The sequence below is a fragment of the Agelaius tricolor genome, unplaced genomic scaffold, assembly GCF_023055355.1.
Source record: "Agelaius tricolor isolate 1412-34295 unplaced genomic scaffold, bAgeTri1.0.p SCAF_1, whole genome shotgun sequence".
Lineage (NCBI taxonomy): Eukaryota > Metazoa > Chordata > Aves > Passeriformes > Icteridae > Agelaius > Agelaius tricolor.
In genome coordinates, this window is record NW_027269261.1 from 23,077,989 (window position 1) to 23,105,514 (window position 27,526).

The 27,526-nt window shown below is 39.8% G+C and overlaps 1 protein-coding gene across 6 annotated transcripts; it reads right to left on the reverse strand.

The window, feature by feature from the left end:
* Positions 1–215: 215 nt before the first annotated feature.
* RCOR3 (REST corepressor 3) lies at positions 216–27,119 on the reverse strand. 6 transcript variants are annotated; one of them, XM_071426640.1, is made up of 12 exons: positions 26,863–27,119; positions 26,318–26,374; positions 20,258–20,335; positions 18,719–18,771; positions 16,838–16,999; positions 16,361–16,485; positions 14,821–14,917; positions 11,959–12,177; positions 10,222–10,299; positions 9,553–9,610; positions 4,103–4,344; positions 216–3,674 (listed from the first exon to the last, which is right to left on the reverse strand). In XM_071426640.1, exons 1-12 carry the CDS (start codon positions 27,002–27,004, stop codon positions 3,330–3,332), a joined length of 1,656 nt encoding a protein of 551 aa, XP_071282741.1. In that variant the 5' UTR covers positions 27,005–27,119; the 3' UTR covers positions 216–3,329. The 6 variants fall into 6 exon arrangements, with proteins under 6 accessions (XP_071282741.1, XP_071282751.1, XP_071282761.1 ...); XM_071426650.1 differs by having other exon boundaries at positions 14,839–14,917; positions 26,863–27,118; XM_071426660.1 differs by lacking the exon at positions 26,863–27,119 and adding an exon at positions 26,662–26,731.
* Positions 27,120–27,526: the final 407 nt, after the last annotated feature.

Consider the following 27,526-nt stretch of genomic DNA (forward strand, 5'->3'; position numbering starts at 1 on the left):
CTAGTAACCTTCATCCCAAACTCTGCATTTTGTCTCTGTCCATACACAAACTCCCATACCTGTAAGCTACTGGTGTGCACTCTGTTCTTCATGCATTGTGAGGCTTCCAGAGTAAAGAAAAATCCCAACACTCTAAGGATGAAAAAAACCCTAAGGACAAAAGTACCTATTTCTTTTTGCTCAGGAGCAACAAATTAAACTGCTTTACTATGATGTGCAATGTTTAGTGATTGTTTTATTAAATGCAGAAATACCTGCTCAACTTCGTACCCATTCTGATTTAAAGTGCAACAATTAAATCTGATAGTTCTCGTACATCCATATTTTGCAAGTGTTGTTTCTTGAATACATGTTCTGATTATGCCTTGCATTTGTAAAATGTAATTTTTTAGTACCGTTTTGCTTTATTAACTAAAATAAACTGTACAAAAAGCTGTAGAGTTACATTAGCTTTGAACAATGTAGGATACACGTTCTCTGCCCAACGTTAGTGTGCAAACATTGTACATTTTTTAAAGTGACAAAATTAAGCCAACCTTGAAGTCAGAGTTCATTACTACATTACAAAACAGGAGACTAGATATGGCAAAAGAAATTTCCCACTGAAATCAACACCATTGTATAATTTTATTTCTAATTCTTAAAAAAATAGAAATGAATTTAGAAGAGAATCACAGTATAAGGGCCCTAACATATTAGACCATTACAAGGTACATAAAAATAGAAGACACAGATTTCTTTGAAACTTTAATCCTTTGATTAAGCAGCAAGCAAATCACTCTCCAGGCAAACACTGCTTAAAACATACCCTACCCCCCAAAACAGGACGTGCAAACTGTATGCACATATTCTGCAAAGCACACAATAAAGACATTTTGCTATGTACATACTTATTTAGTACTACAAATGCTAGGAGTTCCCTACTGTGTGCTACAGTGTAGGTAAATTAAGAAATACTACCCTACCTATCTCTGACCCTCCCTCCCCCCTTCAAATACAGCACCTTTGCCCAGTTATAGAATATTTAAACAAGATTAAACGGAATTACAATGTACTGAACAGTTTCATAGCAGTTGGTGGTGGCCAACTGTACTGTAACACCCAACATTCTGCATACTGAAGTCTATCGACAAGAGACAAGACAAAAATTAGCAGATGTACAATACACACACCTGGGAGACTCAATGCTTAAAGTAAACAAACAAACAAAAAAAAAAAAACAAAAAAAAGAAGAAAAAAATCCCAAAGATGAATCTTACCACTGTTAACAATTAAACTGTAAAAATGTACCATCTTGGTTTTTTATTGGTTTTAAAGACCAGAGAGCAGCCAGATTTGTGTGCAGCTGATGAGGGCACACTAAAGACTTATGACTCCCAGAACACAAGTTTCCATGACCACTAACTCCTTGGTGCTTGTTTTAAAATTCTGCTTTACTTAGACACGGGATCATCTGATGCTCACATAGTGGCTAAGCACCTACTCTGATGCAAAAGAAAATTTGTAAGAAAGACCATTTTGTATGACACCTCAGCACACCAGTGAAAGCTCTTCAGAAAGAAAAATCTCTCAAGTTTGATCTGAGAGTATTTTAAAATGAAGAATTAAAACATAAAGGTCAACACTTCAACTGCAATTCAGGTTACAACTATCAAACTTTAATACTAGATTTTCAAATGAAATAGAATCTGATAGTACAAGAACTTCCCTTTGCACATTAAAAAAAGACCTTATTTAGCTGCTAAACTGATCATTAGACCACCTAATTTATCTGTGAAAAAAAACCTAGGGAGAGCACATCCCATTTGCATAAAAAGTCTCATTTTAGTCAAGGGCAAATCTAGTTAAAAAAAAAAAAAAAGAGTTAAAATGACTTTTAGACACCATTTCAGCTATAAGCAAAAAAACCTTTCCAAATAGGACAACAGTCAACATGAATATTATTACATAATCAAGAATGCATTATTTTTCAATAGCTTAATTCAGATCACACAGTTTCAAACAGTGCTACTCATATTTGGAGCCTGGTTTACTTGGAGGTTAGAGGCATCTGCTTTTACAAAAAAACCACAAAAAAACCCCCACACCCTGAAAGACTACTAGGCATCATTCAAGGTTTCAGACGAGAATGCAGTGAAATGAGTTTCTTTCAAACTCCTATAATTTGGAAGCAATATTAATATCTATATGCAGGTTTTACTGAGTCAAGAAAATAAACAAACACCTTTGTCCTTCCCCCAATACCCTCAACTCATGTAATCAACTTTGCCAGAAATATAGCAGGAGTCAAGAGAAAATCACTTAAAAGTAAGACTGGGTTGGCAGGAGATAACTACTCTCATGATACTCTACCAGCACCACCAGCCTCTACACTTCCCTCATTAATGCTCAAGCAAGGTATCAGTAATCTAACACACACGAACTGCAGACAGTCATTCTCAGAGGAATGGAATTCTACTGTACTTACATAAGAAGAATTAGTGGGATAACAAATTAAATTAATACTTCTTGCTAGATGGTTCCTGTCCTGTCATCCCCCTGGGTGGTGGAAGCTGCTGCCACTCTATCCTGCCCAGCCCACAAGACAAGACTGCAGCAAGAAACTGGACTCCTGCTTCCAGTTAAATTCTATGAGTAGAACACGCATGAGATTTAATAAATTTGGTACAATAGCTCACTGAGTCTTCAGAATACTCTGAAAGAGGAGTATTTAATAAGCCAGTACCTTTTAAAACAAACTAAGATGTTCTGGGAAAAACATGGAGAGAAGACCTACATTTTATAAGTAGGTGAAATGCTGTTATCTAAACAGGGTCAAACATGCTGAACCTAAAGCCATTATTTTCTTTCACTAAAAGGTAAAAAAAAAAAAAAAAATTAAAAAATTCACACACACAAAAAACCCCAACACTACATTTAAGTCTCCTACAATATTATCTATTTCTAGATTTGCCAGACTACTTTCCTGTAGTTAGATGCTTGACTATAAAGAACCGTAATAAAATAAATAGAGTAAAAATCAGTTAAACAAAATCTTGGTGTGTTGAACATTTATTCATTTAAGAAGTTAGCTTCCTTCAACAGTTATTCATACAGAGGAGGGCTGCAGTGTAGGCATTGTTCTGCTGTACAAGTCTTCGGCATAAAAATATTTTTATACAGGTGGTCATTGACGTCGTTCCGTGTCTAGTTCTTAGCTCGCTCCTCTGGAAAACTGGTCTGATACCTGTGAAGGCTCGCTCTTTTTTTCCAAATAACGATAGGGACAAAAAAGTACATGGATCCAATTTTTCAAAGGTGGGAGTCAGCATAATGGCGCTGGTATTTCTTCAGTGCAGAGTGGACTGAGGTTCTGTGTGGATGCCGATGAGCGAGGGCGGCTGCTGGCCGCTGCCGGCGCCCAGCACGGGCCGGGGGTTGAGGCGGGGGGGCACGGAGCTAGCGGGCCGGATGAGCGGCGGCGGCGGCTGGTTCAGCGCGGGCCGCGGCTGGATGAAGCGCGCCTGCTGCTGCAGCGGCGGCGGCTGGCGGTGCAGAGCGGGAGCGGCGGGGAGCGCCGGGCGCAGTAACGGGGGCGGCTGGTTTAGGGCTGCCACGGGAGCGGCAGGGGCCGGAGCAGAGGCGTGTGCCGGAGGTGAAGGGCCTAAACACTGAGTGGCCGGAGTGCTTTGTGCCTGCGCAAAGGACAAAGAGAAGACGGTGTGAACGGCCGGCCCGGCCGGGACCTCAGGCGGTTGGGCTGCCACTGGCCACTACACAGGAAACAGCATTTAATAATATAAAACCAAAGAACCGAGAAGTTACTGAAAAGAAATCACCAACCAAAACATTATGGACAGCAAAACTAAAAATATTTACAAAGCAAGTCTTCTTCTAGAGCAAGAAGTGTATTTTAACAGTAAAACAGTAACGTGATCGTCACTATCAAAGGTGCGGCCCTGCTCCCGGCTGGTTAACGACATTGGCTGAAGTTCTATGCAAGCTCATCATCATTCTTTAGAATGCGGATTGCCACTCCACACCAGTTAACCTTATATTTTATCACTACATAAAATGCTGTTCCTCAACCCATGCTTACTTATTTCTGGTACACAAAACACACCTCATCTTCTTCATCAGTGCTCTTTCCTGATGGCACATTAGAAGTATTTTTTGTGTCCTCCCCTAAAGCAGAAGCATCACCATTAGAAGCCAGGGTTCCTTGTTCCGCTTCCCATTCCTGCAATACCTCCTCTAAGTTAAACCGACGCCTGTAGTTTACAAAGAAGTTCTTCACTTGGCCAACAGTCTTGTTGCCAATTACATCTGCAATAGCTTGAAAATCTTTACCATATTTTCGGACACCTGGAAGGCAAAGTAAATAACATAGCTGTGAAGGATCAGTCAGACACAGCTACGTGTGATGTATTTATAGAGAGAACCTATGGGACCTGCAAACCGAGGACTCACTAATTAGGAGAACTTCTCAATTAGGAGAAGGCCTCAATTTCCATTAAAACAAAGTAATTCTTAATAGCACAGCTATCAACATACAAATCAAGAACTTTATTAAAAAGTCATTACCCATTCTTCTTAAAAGATCCTGGCTTACTCACCAAGCCTCTCAACCTAAAACCACAGAGATCTGGCCCCTGACAGAGTGAATCTTTCAGCGTGCTCACAGTAAGGGCAGATGCCCAAGATCAGCTCAAGAGGGGAGGAGGGGTGACTGAGCACGTGTGAATGGCTGCAAACAGAATAAAATGCTACAAGTATCCAGTGACAAACACTGACAGCTCCTACAGGCTCCCTCCACACCAGCTGCACGCAGAGGGCTCTTTCCCACGGCCAGTGGGGCAGGAGAGGCAGAGGGCAGAACAGGGGGGCACAGATCTGTAATCACAATATACTGCTGTTCCTGCACTTGTGACACACTCTACTCAGGCTACACACAGCAACTGCCAAGTGTTCACCCCGCAAAGCCTGTTTGAAGCTTTCATTCACCATTCTACCTGCGTAGAAAAATCTGGGGGTTTACATTTACATTCTCCACCTTGGAGAATGTAAATATATTAAGTTACTAGTGCCTGCTTATAAGATGGCCCAGCAAAAGCCTCCATGATTAAATCCTCTACTGATAAGCAGCATGACAGGTGAGCTTTACAGTATTCTTTTCATTAATTTTTGTACTGACATCAGTAGTCACTTTTGTTTTTGAGCACTTCAAACGAAAACCCCAATATATATTTTAAATACTTCTCAAACTACATCTGCATATAATAAAAAATAGAGTACAACATTCCATAGTTTTTAACTTAAAATTTGAATTATAATAAAAATTATATATATTTTGTTATATTTAGGCTATGTGTCTAGTTCTTCCCCTCTCCTGCTTAAGAAAAAAATCCTCAACCTCTCCCACCACCTAGAACACAGCTTTTAGCTGCACAAAGTATATTTTTAATTACAAGTTTGGAAACTTGAAGAAATAAACCAATTTTGTTCCAGAGTAGGTAAACAGAAGACTTTTTTTGCTGTCAGTTATGCATGAGAGGATTACAATTTGACTTCTCCTGTGAAGCTTGTGATAGTTAAACTCATTTGGAACATATTACAGTTCTTAGAGGACAGGCACTCTTTCTCATTACAGGAAAAGAAATTTATGCCTGATTTCATGCCTCACTTCAGAAAATGAAGCAAAGTGTTCAGAAAGTGAGAGTTGTTTCAAATCTGAAAGCAATGTTCCTTTTCAACTTAATTGTGAAGAGTGTGACCTTCAGTTTGTTCTGCTCCTTTCTACTTTCCTTGTTATTAGGCACTTCTGATGTGGTAATGTACACTCTGTGCAATTTAAAAGAAAAGTTCACCTCCAGGATAGTAACAAATTCTGTGGCTGAAGCTGATGTTTCAGCTGTCAGGAGCCCAGCTACATTATTTAGTATCTTCTGCAGTGTACAAAAGAATACAACCCTCCCGATTGCAGGAACCTTGGAAAGATTTCAGAGCCACGTGGGAGGGCATGGATCCAGGCAAAGCAAAGACAGGGATTTGGCTCTCTGCTTTATCAGTTGTACAAGGTATCAGCTGTACTCCTTAAAAGCTGTGTGTGCCCACACAACATTGCCTCCAGTGCTTTAAAATTCTTTGTCTGCCCTACAATTACCACCCTTACTGATTTATAATGAACATGGAACATCCACTGCAATATATCTAACATCCTGTACAATTAATCAAGTGAACAAGGTGCCCAGCAGAATAAAGCACATTTCTGTTAGGAAACTAATATAGACTTTTAGTGATTTCAGCCTTTTATGTTACTATGGTGGCTACACTTCTTTCCTCCCTTAATCTGCAAAACAACTGAGCCTGTTTGCTATCTTCAATTCAAGCTGTCAAAAAATAAGGTCTTAAAGCCTATTTCCAAGCAAACAGCTTGAAAACAAGGTGTTCTTGCCTTCACTGAGAACCCAACTCTTAAAAAGAAAATCTAAATAAACTAAAATTTCCTTAGTTTAGCTGCACACAGCACTGCTCATTTTGGATTCTTTTCAATATTATTACCACTGCTCTACCACAATGACGTATTAAAAGCCCTTCAAGCCACATAAGAAATAGAGAAAATTCACTGTGTGTTTATAAAACTTCAATGTATAAGGTGATGGCATATCTCTAAGAGTTGTTGCCAAGTCACCATCCCTGTCAAACTGGTGCACATTTCTTATGCATCCTTACACAAATTCAGTGCTAAACACCTCAAATTATTTCTCACGTGTTCAAACCGTGATTCAATAATTTTATTAGGCTAATGAAAGTGAAGCTCAAAAAGAAGGACTGCATAGCCTCACTTCTCATGTATGAATGAATGGTTTTCTCCCAGCTCATTTCAAAGCAGCCCAGCTCACAGGAATCCTTCAAGCTCTTCAGAAAGAACTTCATCCAGCTGCAAAGGTACACTGGAACACATGCATGCTCTTGATTACAGCATTTTATCTTGAATGTCTCTCTTGGAGAAACTCATAAATCCAAGTTTGATTATTCTGTTTACACTGCTTCATGTTGTACAGCACAGCCAACACAATATTAATCAGGGTGCAAAGCAATATGATACAGCACCACAACAAGGCAGAAAGAGTTAATGGGAGCTGCAGTTCCACCGTGATGGGATTACAGTGCTCCTGGCAACTATCTTATGTAGAGTTAGATCCTGATTGTCCCAACTGTTTTTCCCTGCAATGCCATGAAAGTCATGCATAGCTTTGCAATGTAAATTTGTTGTCTTGAACAAGTGTTAAAACACTTTTGCAATTGCATTTTTATGGCCAAGATCTTAGTTTGAAAATATGATCATTCTTATACATTTCTGTACATAAAATTTTGTAATTTACAAACACTAACTGATGAACTAGCCCATTACATTTAACAACTATTCAAAGCTGAACTGATAGCTGATAAATTATATTGTGAATATATTGGCTCAGAGATTGTAAATCTGAGTCCACAACCCCATTGCAGGCACCTACACTGCTTTTAAGATTACACACAGCTCTATTTTAAGATAGGTTGTCTCATTACCTCTTCCTTAGTTACTGGCAATCCCTTGAGATTAGCCTACAGATAACAAGTATTTTCATGTTTACAAAAAACAGTACCAAAATTATATTACTGCAGATTATATTTACAATCTCCTTGGTCAGAGTTATTGTCCAAATTCAAGTGAACAAATCATGTAAGTGCCACCTACCTGCTTAATGCTTGTGATTTCTGTAAAATTATTAAAAGCAGATGCCAAAATATACCAATACATTTAATGAAATTCATCTATTCTGAAGTGTACGAACTAAATGTCCTCGTGTTCAAGTCAACGTTCAAATCCAAGCCTAACGCACATTAGGGAAGCTTTTAGTAGAGCAACTGTGGCTACCTTCTAAAAACAAAGCCAGGGAAAAACACAGCATGGCTCCCTCATGCCTAGAGTCTACCACCTCAAGGAATTGCTTTGAAGCAAGAAATCAGGGTCCTTAGCCTGAGGCATGGGAGACAGCCCTCTCATTCCAGGAGAGAGAGCAAGCACTAAGTAAGGGAGGGATAATTAGAACACTTTGTTCTTGTCATTAAGATTCTCTCTCATCTCCATTTTATATGGTGACAAGGGAAAGGGTCCACAGAGGAAACAATACATATAAGAAGCACCTGTCAATGAAAACAGATTTCTTCCAGAATGCCAGATTTCTCACCCCATCCTTAAGGCTGACTACCTTTATAAAACACAGAACCATTCCTAGAGACCAGAAGACTGGATCTCCTCTCCAAGGAGCCACCACCAACGCTCATTCTCTTTTGCTCAGGCTCTCTAGTTTATTTGTCTTGTTGGTCACAGAGTGTCACAGCTTAACAATAACTGACTGTATTCTTATCACTTCCCAGACTGTTGCTTAGAGAGAACTCCAATAATTAAACTATGAAAAGGCAAGATGGTTTGAATCCTTTCATTCTATGGCAGGCACAATGACCCTGGATTTTCCCCACTCTTCCAGCAAGTCTATCTTACTAGTATATCATACTAGAGACATCTCCTTCAGCTGCATCTGGGAACAAAATACTGAAGTATTTAGAAATGGTGAGAAAATGAACCTAGGACAGAGGACAAGTATGTAAATTGAAAGGCATGATTTAAGACTCACCATATCTTTCTGCATTTCCATTCACACATCAAAATAACCTAACTTTAGGTTCAGTCAGTCATCTGACTAATAAATAAGTACCAGGTATGGCATACCTGACAACTTTACACTGATATCCTGATACAGTGAATATTTTATACTAAAACTCAGTCTCTCATTTTCAAGGTGAAGAACACAGAGGAATAAAGCACATAGATATAACTGAACTATTATCTTTATAAAAGATGATCTCCATAAGTGAGTCAATACATGCCTTCAAGACAGCATCTCCAGATATTTCCCTTACATGTTCCTTGATTTGGCAGTGCATGCTAATACAAGAGTCAGTTTTCCCTCATATAAATGAAATAAATGCAAATAAACTGTATGAATAGCTTATCAGAAAATGCTGGGGTTTTAGCCCAGTAAGACTGTTAGTCAAGCATCCATATCCATCTTTAGATCTTAAAAGGCCTAATGAGTAGATACCTGCCCATTACTCCCTCATGAACAAAGAAAAGCAACAGTAAAGCAGATTTACTTCTGCTTTTTCCTACCTTAGGATACTGGAAATGTCTTAAATGCTTCACATTTTATTACTTTAACAATTGCTTTAGTCTTCTACATTAGAGCAATTCATGTAATGTGATTTAGAAGATGATTGAAGGGACTTTCTGGTACTAATACAGTTGTTAAATCCTGCATAGCTTTTCTCTTTGAAATTTAACATGGGTAACAGAAAGCCTAATGTCATATTGCTTGATAAATGTCCTAAATATTCTCAATAGTTTTGCTGTTTTCCTGGTGACCAGAAAAAGTTTAGCTTTGCATTAGAGGGAAATACAAATAAAAGCCTAAGCACCTCTTCATATCCTTTGCATCAGATTTCAACTTGCTGCTACTATTAACATACCTTGTACTGCAAGAAGCTGCTCTTCTGTGGTCCAACGGGCATTGATTTTCTGATTAGACTATTAAAATTAGAAAAATGGCACAAAGATCATTAAATTGTTTCAACAGCTGCAAGATATCTGAGCATCTATCTATTTTACTTGCACTACAGTTTGCAAAATGGGTAAAAACCTCTTGCTTATAAGCCAAAAATTTATAGTTTAAGATTGCTTTCACGCAGAGGAAATACTGTTTATGGAATTAAGCTTAAAACTATGCCAGCAGTTTTTCCTCTGTTTTATTGCAATTATTAGTATCATCTACATAATAACTTATGCACAAGCTAATGATCTTTATGCAGACAGAATTTGAATTTATAGTAACATTTGTCTAAACTATTTGGACTTGGTGTTTAGAGCATTTTGAATTCATGTTATGTTTCATATCCAAGCCTTTAAAACAAGCAAAACCAGAACTTCAGTAGTAATAGATCATTCATTTTAGATGCCAAAATGTATATATAGTCATGTTTTCACACAGAACATCATTTATTACTGGCAATCTACATTACCTATTTTTAATCCAAAAAGCCCCCATGTATCAGGGCTCAATTTCAGCTCCCTATTACTGTGGACAGACATGACACTTCAGAAGTGCAAGGCCACAAGTTTGAGTGTTTGTTCTGATTTACCTCAGGAGGTTTGAATTCTTCAATCCCGCCTTCCATTTTCTGTTTAAGTGCACTGTTTACTTGCTTAGCATTTTGAACCTTGGTCAAAAACAACAAAGTTAATCAGCTCCACAAAGAAAGTTGGTCACTTTACACATTTATCTTCACTAGGATTGCCACAAGTGTACCTCCTAAGTTAAAAAGAGAAATATTATGGTTTAAGGCTTCACTACTTTTAACTGTTTCAAAAAAAACTTTAAAAAACCAAAACAAAACACATCAGTTTAGTATAGAGAAAAAAATTAAGCCAGTCTTTCAGAAGAACAGTTTGTTTGCAAGAATATTAAAAGCTGTTCACAACAAGTAATTTTTGATAAGATGCATAGGTTCTTGAAGAATTAAGAATACTCTAGACACAAAACTTCATTCTTAGACATGTGAGATGTATTGCGTATATTATTAACTTCTTCCTTCTTAAAAAAAAATAAATTCATGAGATGTTTTCAGTTAGTTCCTTCTGACAGATGCTTTTCATTGACCTGAGATCATTCTAATTTAATTAGGGGGGATTCTTGAAATTATTTTAAATATTTCTTAGTTTTGAAAAAGAGACCTTCCAAATTGTACATATACACATCTTTGAACCACTTAAATCTGACATTGATGCACATAACATAGGTAAGAAAATAGTTTTGCATACTATGGTGCACAGCTATTACAAGGGTTCTTAAGCATGGACACAAAAGCAGACAACTCAGTGGGAGATTCCAAAGGCTGCATCTCTGAGATCACTGCAAGAAAAGAAAAAAAAAAAGAAAAAAAGAAAAAAAAGAGAAACACAACCTCAAGGCTGAAACTCACCTACACTTAAGGCTAAAGAGTGAAACCCACCTATGCTATTTAGCCCCAGAGTCCTGCTGTGACAGAAAGAAGCTTATTTCTCCTGTAAAAGAACATAAGGTAGCAAAAACCCCATGAAAAAAAAAAACCCTCCATGATTTTGCAACATGGCAGTTCTATAAGGAGGCAGAAATTCCAGAAGATGAGCCTTGGCTCTGTAGCCCCATCGCTCCTAGAAAGCAAGCATGCACATAACTACCGTACCCTTAGAAGCTGAATAATTACATGGTTCAACTTTAAATGCTAAAATTTAATTTCTTCATGCAAAGGGCGCAGGCAATTTTCCTCTTAAAGGTGAAGACTAAAAAGCTTTTCTAAATTTAATAAGAAGTAGAAAACTTATCAATTCAAACAGAGAAATAACTAGGTCCACACATCTAGGTTCCACACACCTCTCATACTTTCATAATTTGTGGGAAAGGACATCCATAAAAAAAGCTACAATTTAAAGCATAACAAATGTAACTTCCTCTGCTCCATTGGTCTCGTTTTTGCTTTTCAAACAAATACTTCTAACAAAGTCAAAAAAAAAAATTCAAATCAAATGTGACTTTTGATTTTTCCTGTTCCCAAATCTGTAGCACTGTTTTAATGCTACCCTTTTTTTGAAAAAAGTAAAAAGTAATCTTGCTTCATTTTATCCAAAAGAGCAGATGAACGTAAAAAACAAAACTGAAGAGCAGCTACTATCCAGCATTTGTGGTGATAACTGTGGAACAAAACAAGGAAGACTCACATTAAAGAAGTTTCAGAATCTTCACAGAATCTAAAGAAGTTTCAGAATCTTCAAAACCATTACAATCAGAACAATCTGAGATAAAAAAAAAAAAACAAACCAAGACCAATAACCCATGGTACCTGTCGCTTTAATGAGATTAGTTCCATATCCAGCTGTCTAAGAATTGTGTTGGCTGCATTGGGACTACAGGAAACAGCTATCACATCTTCCTGGGTCAGGTACATGCCTTTGGGTGGCCGGCATTTGGAACGCTGGGAATGGTGGCGATGCTGCAAGCTCTGATACTCTCTTCTACCCAGACCTATTTTGCTGGTCTGAACAGGCTGCTCATTATTGCCCTTTAATTTACAAGAAATAAATCATTAAAGAATAACAGTATCTTGTATACAAGTTTACTAAAAAGAATGAAGTATCAGATAGCATTGTAATGTCATATTTATGACAAATAAAACCTAAGCTAACATCCTCCTTCGCATGTAGTATCCAACTATAGCTTGCAGATGAGTTGATGGAGCATACCAGTCATCTGCTGGATAAGCCTGCATTACTCTGAGAAAGGTCAGTTCTCAAAACTTTTTTAATATGGCCACAAATACAGTAAGTGGTATGGAAATCCCAGTCTGAATACTGTGACAGAGGGCAAACATTATGGATCTCTTACATAAGCAATATAAATGTATGTATCTCGCTTTTAAAACAAATAATCAGTGACTTTACACATTTATTTCTGATCAGATACGAAGAATTTGGGCAAATACTAAAGGAGAAGAATGAAAAATTCAACTAGGCCAGGCAAGAATGCAAAATTACATCTCTCCCTGCTGTAAGCACTCTCCACAAAGAGACTGTACTGTTTGGTTTGAGGGGATGGGGAGGAGCTGATTTGGGATTTGGAAGAGAGAGTATGGACATACCCCTGCAGTCATTATAAAAATCTATGTAATTTAGAAAACATGGGCCTTGATTATTTGCTTCTTTGGAAGGAAAAGGAATGGCAAAGAGGAAATTAAGTCTTTGTTTTGGTATGTATGGGCACCTAAACATTCTCTGCATGTATGTGACTCCCTCAGAGCAACTGAGTAGTTTCCCTATAGGCCAGGAGCAGAGACACAAAAATTACTTTCTCTGCAAGGATATTCTAATTCAAAGGAATGCTTAGTACCAGAACAGAAAGAGAACTCAGGCTTTTCCCTACTTCAAGCAGCTCCCTACTGCTCCTGCCTGCTGGCATCCATGCATGTTAAGAGGAGGTGGTCATCTGATCACAGTAACTGCAAAACCAAGTGCAGCAGCCTTTATTATTATCATTATTATTATTTTCTGTAGTAGTAGTGCAGAGCAGCAAACAGAGTCTTGTTTTACTACACTTGACCTTGTGCCACATTCTCTTCCCCAGCTAATATAACATCTTAATCCAGCCCCCAGACTTCATAGAGGCCACCTTAAAAGCACTTAAGATATGTGCTCTTCCCCAGAAAACTGATATAGAGCATTACATCTTTGACATGTAAAAAATTCAAGGTTAAGTTTACTTCTGCCCTGTTTATACTTATTTGGGTTTTGGTTCTGCATTGCTCTTTCAGTATGAAATTGCAGTTCCTGTGTGTTCAATCTGGATTTAAAGTGAAAATATTCTCTCATAATTTTGTCTTGCCAAGATAGAGAGCTTAGGTTATATTTGTTTTATCTGGTAACAGAAAGTTTCCATTGCTCTGTGTGCTCAAGCAGCCTACTCAGTTTATATTCTGCTTAGGAAGTGAAAGCATGCAAATCCTACCAGAACTATTAGATCACAAAATTATCTTGCGCAGATCCAAATAGCTCATCAGAAACTACAAATCTATTTGTCCTTTTCCTAGAAGTCTATCAACACACCACTTGCATTCTGGACTGCATGTCATGATTCAAACTATAACCAAGTAAATTGAGCAAAATAGCCCTTATTTAGACATGGCTAAGGCAGCAACTCTAATCATTAGATTGCAGGTACATTATTAGAACAGAGAAAAGTAAAAAGGTACATTATCAGACCACGTGACATTGCAAGTACTATAAAACATGCCCATGTTAAAAAAGTAATCTTGAACTCTTTCACTGAAAGGGATAATTGTCCTTTTTCCCCTAAGGCCAGTAGATAAAGGGATACATCGAAGGTCACTGCAAAGCTCAGAACAGAAGCTAAACTTATCACTCTCTTACTCAATATTATTTTTGTGAAAAGTACAAAGTTTTATTCATAATCCTAGATACCCCTTCATGGGAGTGCTGAAGTTTTGCATAACCTCTCCTCTCACTCTTGAGAAGCATGAACTGGCTGACTTAGGAAGGTCACAAATGCTTAAAGTTGATAAAAGAAACAACTAAACACACACTTAAATGTGTTTTTCTACTCTTGTTCATAGATAGCTTAATGTTTAGAACAAGAACTCAAACTCCTAAAACCTGAACATACCCTGAACACAGCAGTCATCTGTAAAGCTAACAGTAAGTGCTCATTAGGACAAAAATGTTTTTCCTCTACATCTATTAGTTAAAAGCATCTCAGTAAAACCACATATTAGTTGAAATGCATCACCTCATTGTGGCTTTGAACAAACAACAAAAGTTGTTCTTTGAAAAATGTAATTTAATTTTAAAATTCAAAGAAAACATTTTGATTCAAATAATTCACAACCAGTAAAACTGCAAACATATTAACCAGACTGAAGGAGGGCAAATACAACCTGTTTTACTAGGTTGTGAGAGGATACATCTCACCCAAAAATTGAAGAGCTCTCAGGACACAGTGGACGTAATGAGAGATGCATTTACAGCCACAAAATGGCAAAAATATATGATACAATTTTGTTTCAGTGAGAAATCATCAAGATCCTGACTACTTAAAGACCCAGGGAGTTCAACAGGTTGAAACTTAAACCTCTGTACTACAACTCAGTCTTCACAGTAACACATTCACTGAAAACAAACAAACTGACATTCACCATTAAGTTATCTGTTACCTCCTTTTTGGCTTCTTTTTTGGGATCATAATCACTATCATTTCCATCCATTGGATGAGATTCTTCGACATCATCATCACTAAAGACAGATTATAAAAAAGCTGGTCACTTTATTACTTTTTAAACCCAAATCTAAGTATGTACCAGGGTAAGAGTTATCTACTTGAATTTATTTATTCTGAGAATATGGCATCTCAAATTGTTTGTAGTTTTCAAAAGACAGCTGTTATAAGCATGATTTTCTGTATTAAATTCTAGTAATTATTATGATAAACAAGCAACCACAAACCACAGTTTCAAAGTTACTTTAAGCAGTGCTGGTACTGCTGCCAAGAATTTTGGTGTCACCTTTCTTCAATTCAACCACTTGTGCCAGCATGAACATTTATGTGGCCAACTATATACCAAAGGTAGAAGTAACCTTTCATTTGCCCCATTAGTTTTAATAGACCAATTTTCAAACCACTGCACCAGGTGAATAAACCCTTGCTGAAGTCTGTGGGGAGCATAGTGCATATGATGGGAAAACATGGGACTGCTTTTTCACCAATGTGCTTAAAATCTAGCAATTTAGTAGAGGGGAATCAAATTTACTGAATTAAATCAAAGAAAAGGTTAAAAAGAGAACAGTCAATTTGGAGCCCAATCCAGTCATTCTGACAATATAATTACTGAATAAATTAATGCAAAAACAAACTAAAATTTCTAGTTATTACCAAACCCCTCCAAACTGCTATTTTAACAGCAAACTAATTTTAGCTTGCAATTTTTCAGAAATAGAATCACTAAATAAGCATATGAACTTTAGATTCAGAAGTTATTCAAAATAACATATAATTAAAAAGACCCCTTTTGCTCCAGTTAAGCAATTTTCTATAGATATAAAATTACAGCTTCCCATATAAACATAGATTATATTACTTATACATGCTACACATATCACCTTTTAAAAAGTGTAAGTTAATTATTGCATATACTGAGCACAATAAAATTTTAATTTTATAATAACTGTGAGAAATGTTATTCCCTTCTATGCAAGACAACAAAACTACTCTGAGCTCTAATTCTCTCTGATAGCAGTTGTAAGTCTTCTAAAAAAACAACTTTATAAAAATTTTTGTTATAAAACAATGCATAAGCATTGAAACTGTTCAGCTCTTTATAGTGGTTGCACTTTGAGTTGTAGTTCCGTATTAGCTCAAAAATCCAAACCAAGAAACAAGTCCAACCCCTCCCACAAAAACACTCTCCTGCACAGACAGTAACAGACTTTAGGGTGTAAATCCTTGTTTTTACAGTTATTCATTAAAACATTCCCATCTCCCATTACAACTCACACAGACTGGAGTGATAAAGTTCTTAAAGCACAGGTACCAAACCCCTTGCTAAAACCAGAGACAGCACAACAGAGGTTCAAACCTGAAACACATGGTTCACACGGAAACAATGGCTAGAAATTAGTTCACATCTCTACTTAGGAAGATTTCAGTCTCTGGTTAGCTACTTAAGAACATAAACTCACCTGTCACCTTGATTATTTCTATTAGCTAGTTTACGAGCCTGACGATCCATCAAACTTGTTCTAGAGCGAGTTTTTTTCCAAGAATAGTAATATTTTACAAGGCTTGCAATGGTCTTGTCTGGGAGCTAGAAGAATTCATCAACAGATTAACTCTTTTAAAATTTAAAATTCCACTCAGAATTATAATTCAGCTCCATTTATAAATAAATAAAACTTTAAATAATAGTTTAAATGCATTGGTAAGATTGAAAGGAGGGATGTATTTCATACACATTTTTGAAAAGGGGAGAAGGCTTTTTTCATTAGAGTGAAAAAGCTGCATGTCCAAGAGACATGATGAAATTAAATTAAATCTCATATTCAAGGTTCTTCCTGAAGCTCTTACACAGAAATCAACATGAAATTTTAGCCCAAGAGGAGCCTTTGTTCTTAGTGCATCTGAGCTGTTTAATGCTTCTGATTAAAATATTACTTTACCATTTGCTGGATCCTGTGAAAGCTCTTTCCATGGAAGCTAAATGCTTGTTCAAATAGGACTTTATCTTCAACTGTCCATTCATCAGGGAAAGGAGTGAAGTTAGGGAGATCCGCAAGGGACTTCTCAATATTGTGTTTATGCCAGAACAACATGCCGAGAGCCTTTGAAAAGAAATAATCCCTCTTTGGATTTAGTCAATTTTCTAAAACATTGAGACAAGTTAAATAAAAACAGGCAATTTATTTGTTTGAAATAAAATTTGACTAGCAGAATCCCTTCTCAAAATGCATTTACAATTTTATTGGCTCTTTACTATAGGTTACAAAATTCTCTTTGGAGACAGTGGGCAAATCTATACTTTATTAATGGTATGAAAGCCAGACAATTTAAGGTTGGCATGGCAGCAGTAATTCTAGAGCAGCTTGAACTAGGCTGAGAGGCTCAAATCTGACCTGCTTTCTTACTTTACAGGCATATATCACCTACACAGCTCCTTATAGGCCTTTATTACCAGCCCACTCAAGAAAGAAAATAAAGATACTTTTAAGTATTAATACTTTTAAATAAAAATACTTTTCAGTAGCTGGAGGATCATCCAAAATGCAAGTCTGAAAGTTCAAAGTGAGAGTGGTCTTTCTATAACTCTCCAATCCACAAATAACAGCATGGCCACTTTGTCATGTGCACCTAATAAGGAAGGGAAATTTAAATATACTTTCTTTTACAATTTCATTTCTAGACAGTCTAAAAGGATTTGATGTTCATTGGACTTTCTGCCAGAGAACCACAGGCAGATTTGATGCCAAGATTTGGGCATGGGAATTGGGCAATGTAATCCACTCAGTTTCAATCACACAGCACAGACATGATCACCAGGCATCTCTCCAACCCCCTGATTTCACATCTTCTGACAACCTGGACACAGCAAACTCTGCTCTTGTTAAAATGGCAAGTGACAAACACCTCTTGCAAAGAGAATTTCTGTTCCATTGTGAGGAGTCTACAAGTGTTTTGTACCAGAAGTTATTTTGGAAATCCATCTCTTGGAGACTTGAGATCCATCAGTTCCTCCTCTTGCCTAACAGAAGTCAAGGCATAAAGAAGTAACACCAAACCACAGGTATATTCTAGACATTGTAACACTGGCAGCCTCTTTGTCAGACAGCAGCTGATGAGCAAGCTTCCATCCTCCAAAACTTGATCATACAACTTCTTTTCAATCGTACAGCAAATATTTTTTTTTGCAACAGGTAATCTCACTTTTACACAGATTGGTTAATTGAAGAATTTATGAAGAATTTTGTGATAGAACTACATGAAGACCAGCAAAGTTTTATCCTTACTTTTTAAGGAATGGTGGCCAAAGGCTGTTAAATAAAAAGTGAATTTGTTTGTTACTTTCAGAGCTAAAACTTGAGCCTGTTCTCCTGCCTCTGAAAAAATCCACTCAACTGAGGTTGGTTTTCAGGTTTTTTTCAATATGAAAGAAACCTTTTCAGTGCCTATCAATTAATGGTTCAAAATTGTACCATATTTGCATTCTAATGTTAAACTTTAAATTTGTAAGCTGCTTCCCTAAGAAACTCTTTAGCTAAATATACACACACAAGTGCATGACATGCCCAGTGTATCAAGAAACATACCAAACCTTTCAAAAGTGCACATTACAAGCTGAGCATGTCATGAAAACAAAGAGCTCAATCTTTTGCAGAGAATCCAGACCACAACTGTATGCAGATCCATTTAACTGCAGTGTTTGCTGCCGTGCCTGAAGAGAAACAGTGTTAATTAATGGTAACCAAGGGGAAAAATAAGAGTTGTGTTATAGTTTTATATTTAAAAAATCCTTTAAATGAGCACTCTCATTCAACAGCACTTACCTGTTCCACATTGTATCCATGTTTTTCCTTTGCTATTGCTATATATTCATCCACTGTAACAAAGCAATGTCAGAATTACTCTTTTATAATTTTAGTTCTGCTCTACGACAGAATTAGCCATCTAACATGGGGAAAGAGTCTCCCCATGCTTTAACACACTGCATAGGCCCAGATCCCCCAAAATATTAAATATACTCACAGCTTTATTAATAATAAATAAACCCACTGACCATTACTAAACATTTAATTTTATAAACTTTTTACACAAGCTAATTCTCTTTCACATTTTTACTACAACAAAACCACAGAGGCTCATAATTTATTTAGTTAAAGCAGAGACTAGCTGGTTATTGAAAGGCTATGCCTTTTTGGAACCCCCTTCTGGGTTAGCTTTAAATTTAACTACTTCTACTGCTTGTATTCTCAAACATGTTGAAAATTACAGCAAGAAGATCCTGTATCAATGATTATGCATATCCTCAAGATTACTATAGCTTTCACTAACCAATATGGATTTTAACTATGACACAAAGTCAGTTTTCAATAGAAAATATGAAAATTCAATACTTAGATAATGAAACTAAGGTATAAAATTTAAAAAAAATCATATTTAGCAATATTAGAGTCAGCTTTGAGTTGAACACTTTTCATCATTATGAAATTAGGTCCCACTTTTTATTTTTAAACAAAATCTTTTCCTATTCACCTTCTAGAGCTCAAAATTAAGTGGCAACTAAATAGGTGAAAGGAAGTACTATCAAGAAGAGGAAATAATGAAATCCTCCTTCTTCAAATGGACAAGGGATATCCCTGCCATGCACTGTTGCTGCAAAGAGTTAATTATACTTTAAAGGAATGAAAAAAGTGTTTAATAATCACAGCTGTATTTTATTTCTAACCGTTCTGCAGTAGTTGAAGGTGCATTCCCTCAAACAGAGGGACACAAATCTCTAACTACTGGTATTAGATAGAAACTGTCCTGAGGATGAGGTTCTCATGGTTGCATCCTCAAAGTTTACTCCCCTATATTACATATGGGAAATTCTAACACAGGAAACAAGTTTAAACTAGATTAAACAGATAACTGATCACATTTAGTCAGATGACTCCGGTATTTCGGGTCACTCCTAAAGGGAAAAAATGTTTGGTTTTTCCTTCTGTGACAACAGTAATAATTTCCCCTTGCAGTGGGCCTCAACAAATCTTTTCTAAATTCATCCACTGCAACTCCTTCTCCCAGGAATTTAAAGCAGCAAGTTCCTCATGTTCAGATATTTTAATCTTTAATTAATAACAAAAGGTTTCACAGACAATGATGATGATAGTACAAAATAGGCAATATGATTTGAAACAATGATTTTACTAGCATAAGAGAAGATCATCTTTGCTTTATCTGGAGCTCTCTAAATAAAGAAAAAGAAGCTTTGTATTTAATTATTTGCAGCTTCACTGTGTGTAAAATAAAGACCAAACAGGCACACCAGAAATAATTATTTAGTTTACTTAAGCCCCCAAATTCCCAAGCAGGCAAGGACTTACACTTGGCATCAGGAATATTATGATATGGAGACCATACAAGCATCCCTCCATTATCTTTATCAGTGTATTTTGTGGCACCTGTAAGAAATAATTCACAATTAATTCCTGAAGATATCAAATGGCTGAATCTGAACACTACTCTTAGGATGTTCAAGTACAACTAAATATTAGACAGTATCCTGGTTACCACAATTAAACCACTGAAGTGCATTGCTTCAGTTGGAAGGAATCTTTTCTAGTTCCAAACCTCTTGCCATGGGCAGGGACACCTTCCACTTGACCAGGCTGCTCAGAGCCCCATCCAGCCTGGCCTCGAACACTTCCAGGGATGGGGCATCCACAGCCTCTCTGGGCAACCTGTGCCAGTGCCTCACCACCCCATAATGAGGAATTTCTTCCTCATATCTAAATATACCCCCTGTGGAGTTGGCAAAGATGCAACTTTGTTCTCCTGAAGTTTGATTGTCTGCTAGGGCTCTAACGTTTATCACTATCATAGGAGGACTAGGACCTGCAGTGGTCAGTTAGACTTCCTTAAAACAAACAAAAATAGATAAGAGCTAGAATTCAGTCACCATCCCTGATCCCTTTCAAGAAGAAACTATACTAACAACTATACCAGAAATAATTCTGTTCATCTCTCTCTAGTTTTGATTTTTCTAATTTTATAATTTTAATACTCGTAGCCAACCCAATTGCACAGCTGGAGAAAGCAGTCAGACGTTAAAGTAGTTTTTGGTTTTGGTTTCTTTACCCCCACCTCAACGTAGCAAGGGAAGCAGTACAAATTACCCAACCCATCAGGACAGAGCAGTACTGATGCAAACACTGAAGCACTACATCAGAGCATATGATTTTTGAAAATATGCTGTAAAAGAAACTCCCCAATACTGCAAAAACATTCAGTCAAGAGCCACTTTCCACTACTATTGCACAAATGTAGTCTAAAACAAAGCCCCTTATAATCTATTTGTTCACAACAGTTTATCTCGCTAAGAAATTGCTCAACAATTGGATTTATATCTAATGCCAGTATGAATTCCTTGAGTAATCACCCTCAGAGGAGAAATCCTTGCATCCTTATTGGAGAAGAACAGCTTTTTTTATTCAGTGAAACAAGTAACTTTTCACTCCATTTTAAGCTTACACACTTTATATTTAGGCTCTACATCTTGTTTGAAGCAAACAGAAAACCAAACCCCGTGCTTTGGAAAAAAGAACAGTGCAGTGCTTTCCCTCTATGTACTATGTTTTATTGCTCTTCTCTCTTCAGTTTGGCAGTGTTTTGTATTTGCTATCATCTCTGCAATCTTGATCCATCACAACTGTGAACTTGAAAACAGTTAATTAAAGAACTCCTGCGCCTTTCCAAAATGAGATGTGTAAGGCAGATAACTTCAGTGCAGCATAAACTCTGTAACAGGTTAAGAATGTGCATACACTCATAAAGCACTAGGTTCAAGGCATAAGCACTACTAAACTCTGAAAGGCTTTTGGTATACAAGAACAAACTCCTCAATATAACATTCCACTTTAGAATAAAAAAGCATGACATTTTTAGTCATTAGGAATGCAAGACTTCATGAAGAGCAGGGCAAGCTGTTACAGGCACAACATTTCTCATGTCACAAGTAAATGACCACTATCCTGAACTTCATTCTAGCTAAAGTTGAGGAGAAAGCAGGATGACCAGAGAACGTATTAGAGTCTCAGGTTATGAGGAAAAAAAGTCTAAACTTGAGATATCTGCAGACAACTGAAATATCATGGATATTACCAGATACTGAATACTCAAGTACTAAAGCAAAAAAAAAAAAAAAAAAAATAGTTTCAGAGTTCTTGTGCCTGCAGGAGATCATGTATGTGGTGACACTCCCCTTATGAGGTATGACCCTCACATGACAAACGAGCAACAACCACCAGAACATCCCTTTTCAAAGCAGTGCTGTGTCCCCAGCAGGAATCAGACATCTGCTTCCATTCAGGTGGCACCTTCACACTGCCAATAGAAAAGCCAGGATGACAAAGGAATAATGAGATGCATACAGGTAGCTTGAAGGAAGGCACCCTGACCTCAGCATGGCATGTCCCTGGCTGTAGGACAGGGATCTCTCCATCTCTGATGCCTTGAGAGGCTGATCTGGAACAGACACTAGACAGATTTAAAGAAGAAAGTAGGTATTTATTAAAAGGCCTCAATGGATACACCTTGGGCAGTACAAGAGTCTGGCCAGGGCTACACCCAAGAAAGACCCAAAGCGGTCACAAAATGGACAACCGCTCACAAGGTTTCACACTTTTATGTTTTAGTCCATTTGCATATTGAGGTTAATTAGAGCTTCAGGTTATGAAGTCTCATCCTCCTTGTTTGCTCCCTTCAATTCACTGTAGTTTATGCTTTCTGGGCCTGAAGCTTGTAACCTTGGTTCCTTGCATCCTTGGTTCTCAAGCTGGAAAAGGATTGTTTTGTCTAACTCCCCTGTGAAGAGAACTTACTAACACTTAATATGAAGCTCAGAGCTACACATCAAGGCAGCACAGAATCTGAAAAACATGAAAACTAAAACTTAAGGCATAATCTCCATATGCAAGACCACGACCTACCTTCCTGGGAACTTCCTGCCTGTGCTTTGTGCCCCAAGCACTCAAGGAAGCAGCCCTAACCCAAAAGAGGCTGTGTTACACCTCAAGGGCAACACAATCTTTTTTACAAGGGAGGGGGCCTGGATATACCCTGCAACATGTTAACCAAAGTGTTTTAGAAGACCTGTAAGCCAGTAAGGAAGAGAAGGACCAAGAGCTACATCTGAAGAATAACAAGTCTCCCTCTCCCCAAAACACACCTCCAAGCCACTGAGGAAGAGGCTTCTGCACTTCAGCTGCTGCACCCCTCTGCCAGTACCAGTCAGGAAATGCAGCCAGCTGAAGGTGACCAACAGGCACTCTGCACCACTTCCAGAACAGAAATCATAGCAGCAAACTGACCCTCTCTAAAGTGCAGCTTCACATTAGAAGTTGGGTATGCACAGCTGGTGCAGCTCTATGCAGGATTCCAGGTACTGAGAATAAGGTGATCTTCCAGAAACATACAGGACACAGTGAGGGCATTGCAGGGCAGCATGGCAATTTAAAAGTATGTTGGTTTCCAGCAGAAGATGTACCTTCCTCTGCTTAAGACTAAGCCTTCCCCACACCATTTAATAATTTCAATTTTAAAAAGCCTGTTTTCCTATTAGAAGACTAGAGAGAGAAGTTATAAAGACATACAGACAAATGCTTTCCTAAGTGACCTTAAATGGTATAAAACATTCTTCTTGACAGCCCCAACTCCATCCCTGAAAAGAGGGTAAATGGGAAATTAAGTATTTCAGCATTAAGTAGGCAAAATTCATACTAAAACCATTGTGAAGTCTAAATCTGAGTAGAATAAAACTTCTCTAGCAGTTCTCTGTGGGTGACACAACAGAGTGGTGCATTCTCTACTGCGATTTCCAAAAGAATGCAAACAACCCACAATATAGGGATACCAGCTTTGTAACATCCCATTGGATCTATAGGTGGGTCAGAAAGCACAAGCAGAAAAATTTTCACCAAAAATATAAAATACTATAGGAAAACCAGGAGGAGGAGACAAAAATCTGCATGCAAGAGATGGTATGTTAACTCAGTAAATTAGATAAAGTAAAAAAACAAAGTTTACTTATTAAAATTGTTTCTTGCAGTGACAAAATCGCTCTCATTGCTGTAACAGTTGGTGACAATTAAAAACTCTACTTCTCTTAAGCTGTATCTGAAAGTTTGCTTGTAAAAGTAATATGGTGTGGAGGGGGCAAGAGTACACTAACGTGAATTTTGCGTAATTGCTGCTCCCAACCACAATCCACTTCTTCCATGAGACACAGAAAAACAGTGGCACTTTTTCTTTAAAAAAATGATCTTGTTTTACACATAAATTTTTAAAAAATGCTTACTGCCATCACATTAATCATGAATATTTTGTTCCTCAGTGTATTGTTGTAGAGCATTGCTTATGGCTATTTTTCAAGACAGGCTAAGTGAAACCCAAGGATTTGGTATTATTCCACTCATTTTAGTATTTTGTAGGTTTATCAGGGCTGACTTTCATGTCTTAGAGTTATATCTACTTTCATCCATCATTGATTCCCTTCTCCCACCTATTTATTTCAAGGGGCTTAAAAAATAGCACTCAAGAGTACTGCAAATAAACACATACTCTAAAATATCTGATAAACCCTAAAAAAAAGGCATTAGAACAATTCCAAGAAGAAACATAATTAAAGACAATCAAATACTGTGCTATGTCCATATATACAAACCAGGAACTAAAGGGGAGCTTATTACCTTACTTGCTACAAAAAAGACACCTAAAAGTACCTGGAGAGACAGATTTTTGTCTCTCATTATTTCTGTCTCTAAGAAATTATGCCTCAAAACTCACCAGAAAAAAAAATTCAACCCAAAAAACCAAGCAGATGAAAGAATGAGATCTTGCTGATATCTCCTCAGATAAACAATTTGTTAACTTGGTAAGTGCTGTACTTTTAAACTTGATGGACTTTTAAATTTATTTTGTAAGACTTAGGTGTTCCAAAATAAATCACTACCTTCTTGCCCTAATCAGGAAAATACACACACCAAGAAGGATAATAACTCATAATAAAACATTATGCCTCTAACTCAGGAATTATTAAAGAAACATTTCCATTATTAAGGAAACTGATAGGGTGAGTATATATTAACCCTAGTTATTGGAGAAAGTGGCATTAATTTAATACCATCCCCCAGAAACACTTAGGAGCTCTAAAAAGTCTGCTTATAGGAGAGCATAAAATTAGTTCTGTAGTTACTAATGTAATGGTACTATTGCATATACAGTTTACAAAATTGAAACCACAGAACCTCAATTGTCCTACAAGGGCTGAAGAGTTCTTTTAATCAAAAGAAAAACAAACACTAGGTGTTTTTCTAATTTAAGTGGCCTATAGGAAAAGCAAATCCAGGCTGGAGGTTGGAAACCATCATTTTTACCCGTGTATATTTTTATGTAGGCAATGTAAAAATAAAGAGTGCAAACAATTAGCCTTATTAACAAAGAGACATGGACTGCGTGCTCCTTCCTAGGGGAAAGGCATTCCCTTAAGCCAAGATCACGCATTCATTTGATCCCATCCTGGTGCTTTGCTTCCCCCGGCCTTTTCTTTGGCCAGTGGGGACTTCCGACCATCCCGAGGGGCTCGCTGCAGCCCTGGGAGGCACCCTGGGAGCAATCCCCTTCTGGTGAGAGACCACCCAACACCCATGGAGCCTGCCTGGAGAGCAGCAAAGTACATAGGCTTCATCTGACCCACCGCTACAGCGAAACTGCTGAACGCTCCTGTGCCCTCCCTGCTCAGCCTAGTAAGGCACGGCAGCATTCTCGCAATTAACTTGCTAAAGCTGAGTACCAGGCTGGGCGAGCGTACCCATATTGCTCGGGGCGGGGCTGGGGGGCCGAGGAAGGCGGAGGAGAGCAGCTCAGCCTGCCACGGCGGGGCCAGCCAGGCTACTACAGCACACAAAATCAGGAGCAGGAGTTTCCCACCGAGCGCATCTTCCACCCAGCAGCCAGGTCTGCTCTGCTTCCGGCAGGGCGCATCACTTCCCACCCTTGCCCGACAACATCCATCACCCCCTCGGCAAATATTTTTTATGGTTATAGGTTTAAGGACAGGAAGGGGGAAAAATTAAAAAAAAAATAAAAAAAAAAGAAAAATCAAGCTTTTTTCTGCTTCACCGCCTCCCGCCGGATACACATAATGCGGCCGATAATGAAGTGAGAATCCCCCGCCGCGAAGCCCCCCGCCCCCGGAGCGCAGATGCTGCCCCGGCCAAGCCTCCCGCCGCCGGCACCAGGTCGCCGACACAAAGGCTCCAAAGCACCGTAAATAGAGCCCCGCGGCCGCCTCCCGCCGCCGGAGAGCGCTGGGCGAGCCCGCCCCGGCGGCGAGCCCACCCCTCCCGCCTCGGGAGATGTCAGGTTACAGCCGAAAAGCCATTTACCGGGCTCGAAGTCAGGAATGCGCGCCTGGTATTCCGCTCCGACCCTCATTCCTACATCTGCAAGGCAAAGGGGGGAAGAGAAATTAAGGGCTGGAGCGTCCCCGGGCGCCGTCCCAGGCTCCCGCCGTGCGGCGGGCGGGCGGGCTGGCGGAGCCCCCGCCGCGGCCGTGCGGAATAAGCCACCTCCTCCCCCCGCCACCCCCCGCCCACCGCCGCCGCCGCGGATTAAGCCCCGACGACCGCCGAGGAGGGGGCAGGAGGAGGCGGAAGGGGGAGTTTATTCCAGCGGAACAATGGGGACGGCGGCGGCTCCCGGGAGACACTCCCTCCCCATCGTTAAGTACCGCGGGGGCAGCCGCGGGGCCGCGCCGCGCGCTCCCGCCCCCCCGCCCCGCACACGCGCGGCCGCGGCTCGGCCGCGGCACGGACGGAGCGGCGGAGCCCCGGCACCGGGAAGGGGGAGGCGGCTCGGCTCGCTTCGCCGCCCCTCCCGCCGCCTCCGCCACCCCCCTGCCGCCGCCGGCGGGGCGGCCCCAGGCTCGCACCGTGCTCGTCGCCACTGTCGCCGCCGCCGCTCTCCGGCTCCGAGTAGTGCCCGTTGGAGGGGCTGCTGCTCTTGGCGCCGTTGGGGGCTGTCCGGCTCTTTCCCCCCAAGAGCTCCGCGCCCTTCTCCATCGCGCCCGGCATGCCAGGGCTGGGAGCGGGGGAGAGCGGCGGCAGCGCTGGCTGCCGAGGGGGGGGAAGTTAATACGGAGCCGCCATGTTGCCCCCTCCCCGCCCCCCCCCTCGGGCACCTCCTCCCCCCGCCCGCCGCGCCCCCCTCCCCCGGCGCCGGGAATCCCTCCGCGCCGGCCCGGCCGGATCTCGCCGAGGGGCGGGGATGCCGCCGCAGCGCCGGCGGCGCGGCCGAAGGAAGGAAGGAAGGAAGGATTCCTCCCGGACCGCGGCCGCGCCGCCGCGCCGTGGAGCTCACCCGGCCAGCGGGCCCAGAGCACAGAGGGGACTATTTCCCGGCGGCGGCGGCGGCGCAGGGATCCCGGCGGGCGGGAGTGGCGGGCCCGGTGGTGCCGTGGCCAGGGCGGGAGGAGCCGCGGCCGCGCAGGGACGGGAGGCGCGGGAGGGGCCCGGCCACCTCAGGGCCGGGGCCGCGGAGCGGGGAAAGGCGGTGCTGTCACATCGCTGAAATCGCACGGTGTGGGAACCAGTGCT

Coding starts and splice junctions, on each gene's coding strand:
- RCOR3 (XM_071426640.1), bottom strand. CDS start 27,004: ATGCCGGGCGCGATGGAGAAGGGCGCGGAGCTCTTGGGGGGAAAGAGC. Junction 18,772..20,257: donor TAATATTCCTGATGCCAAGT/GTAAGTCCTTGC, acceptor GCTTTGTTACAG/TGGATGAATATATAGCAATA. Junction 3,675..4,102: donor GCACTGATGAAGAAGATGAG/GTGTGTTTTGTG, acceptor TCCTTTGCGCAG/GCACAAAGCACTCCGGCCAC.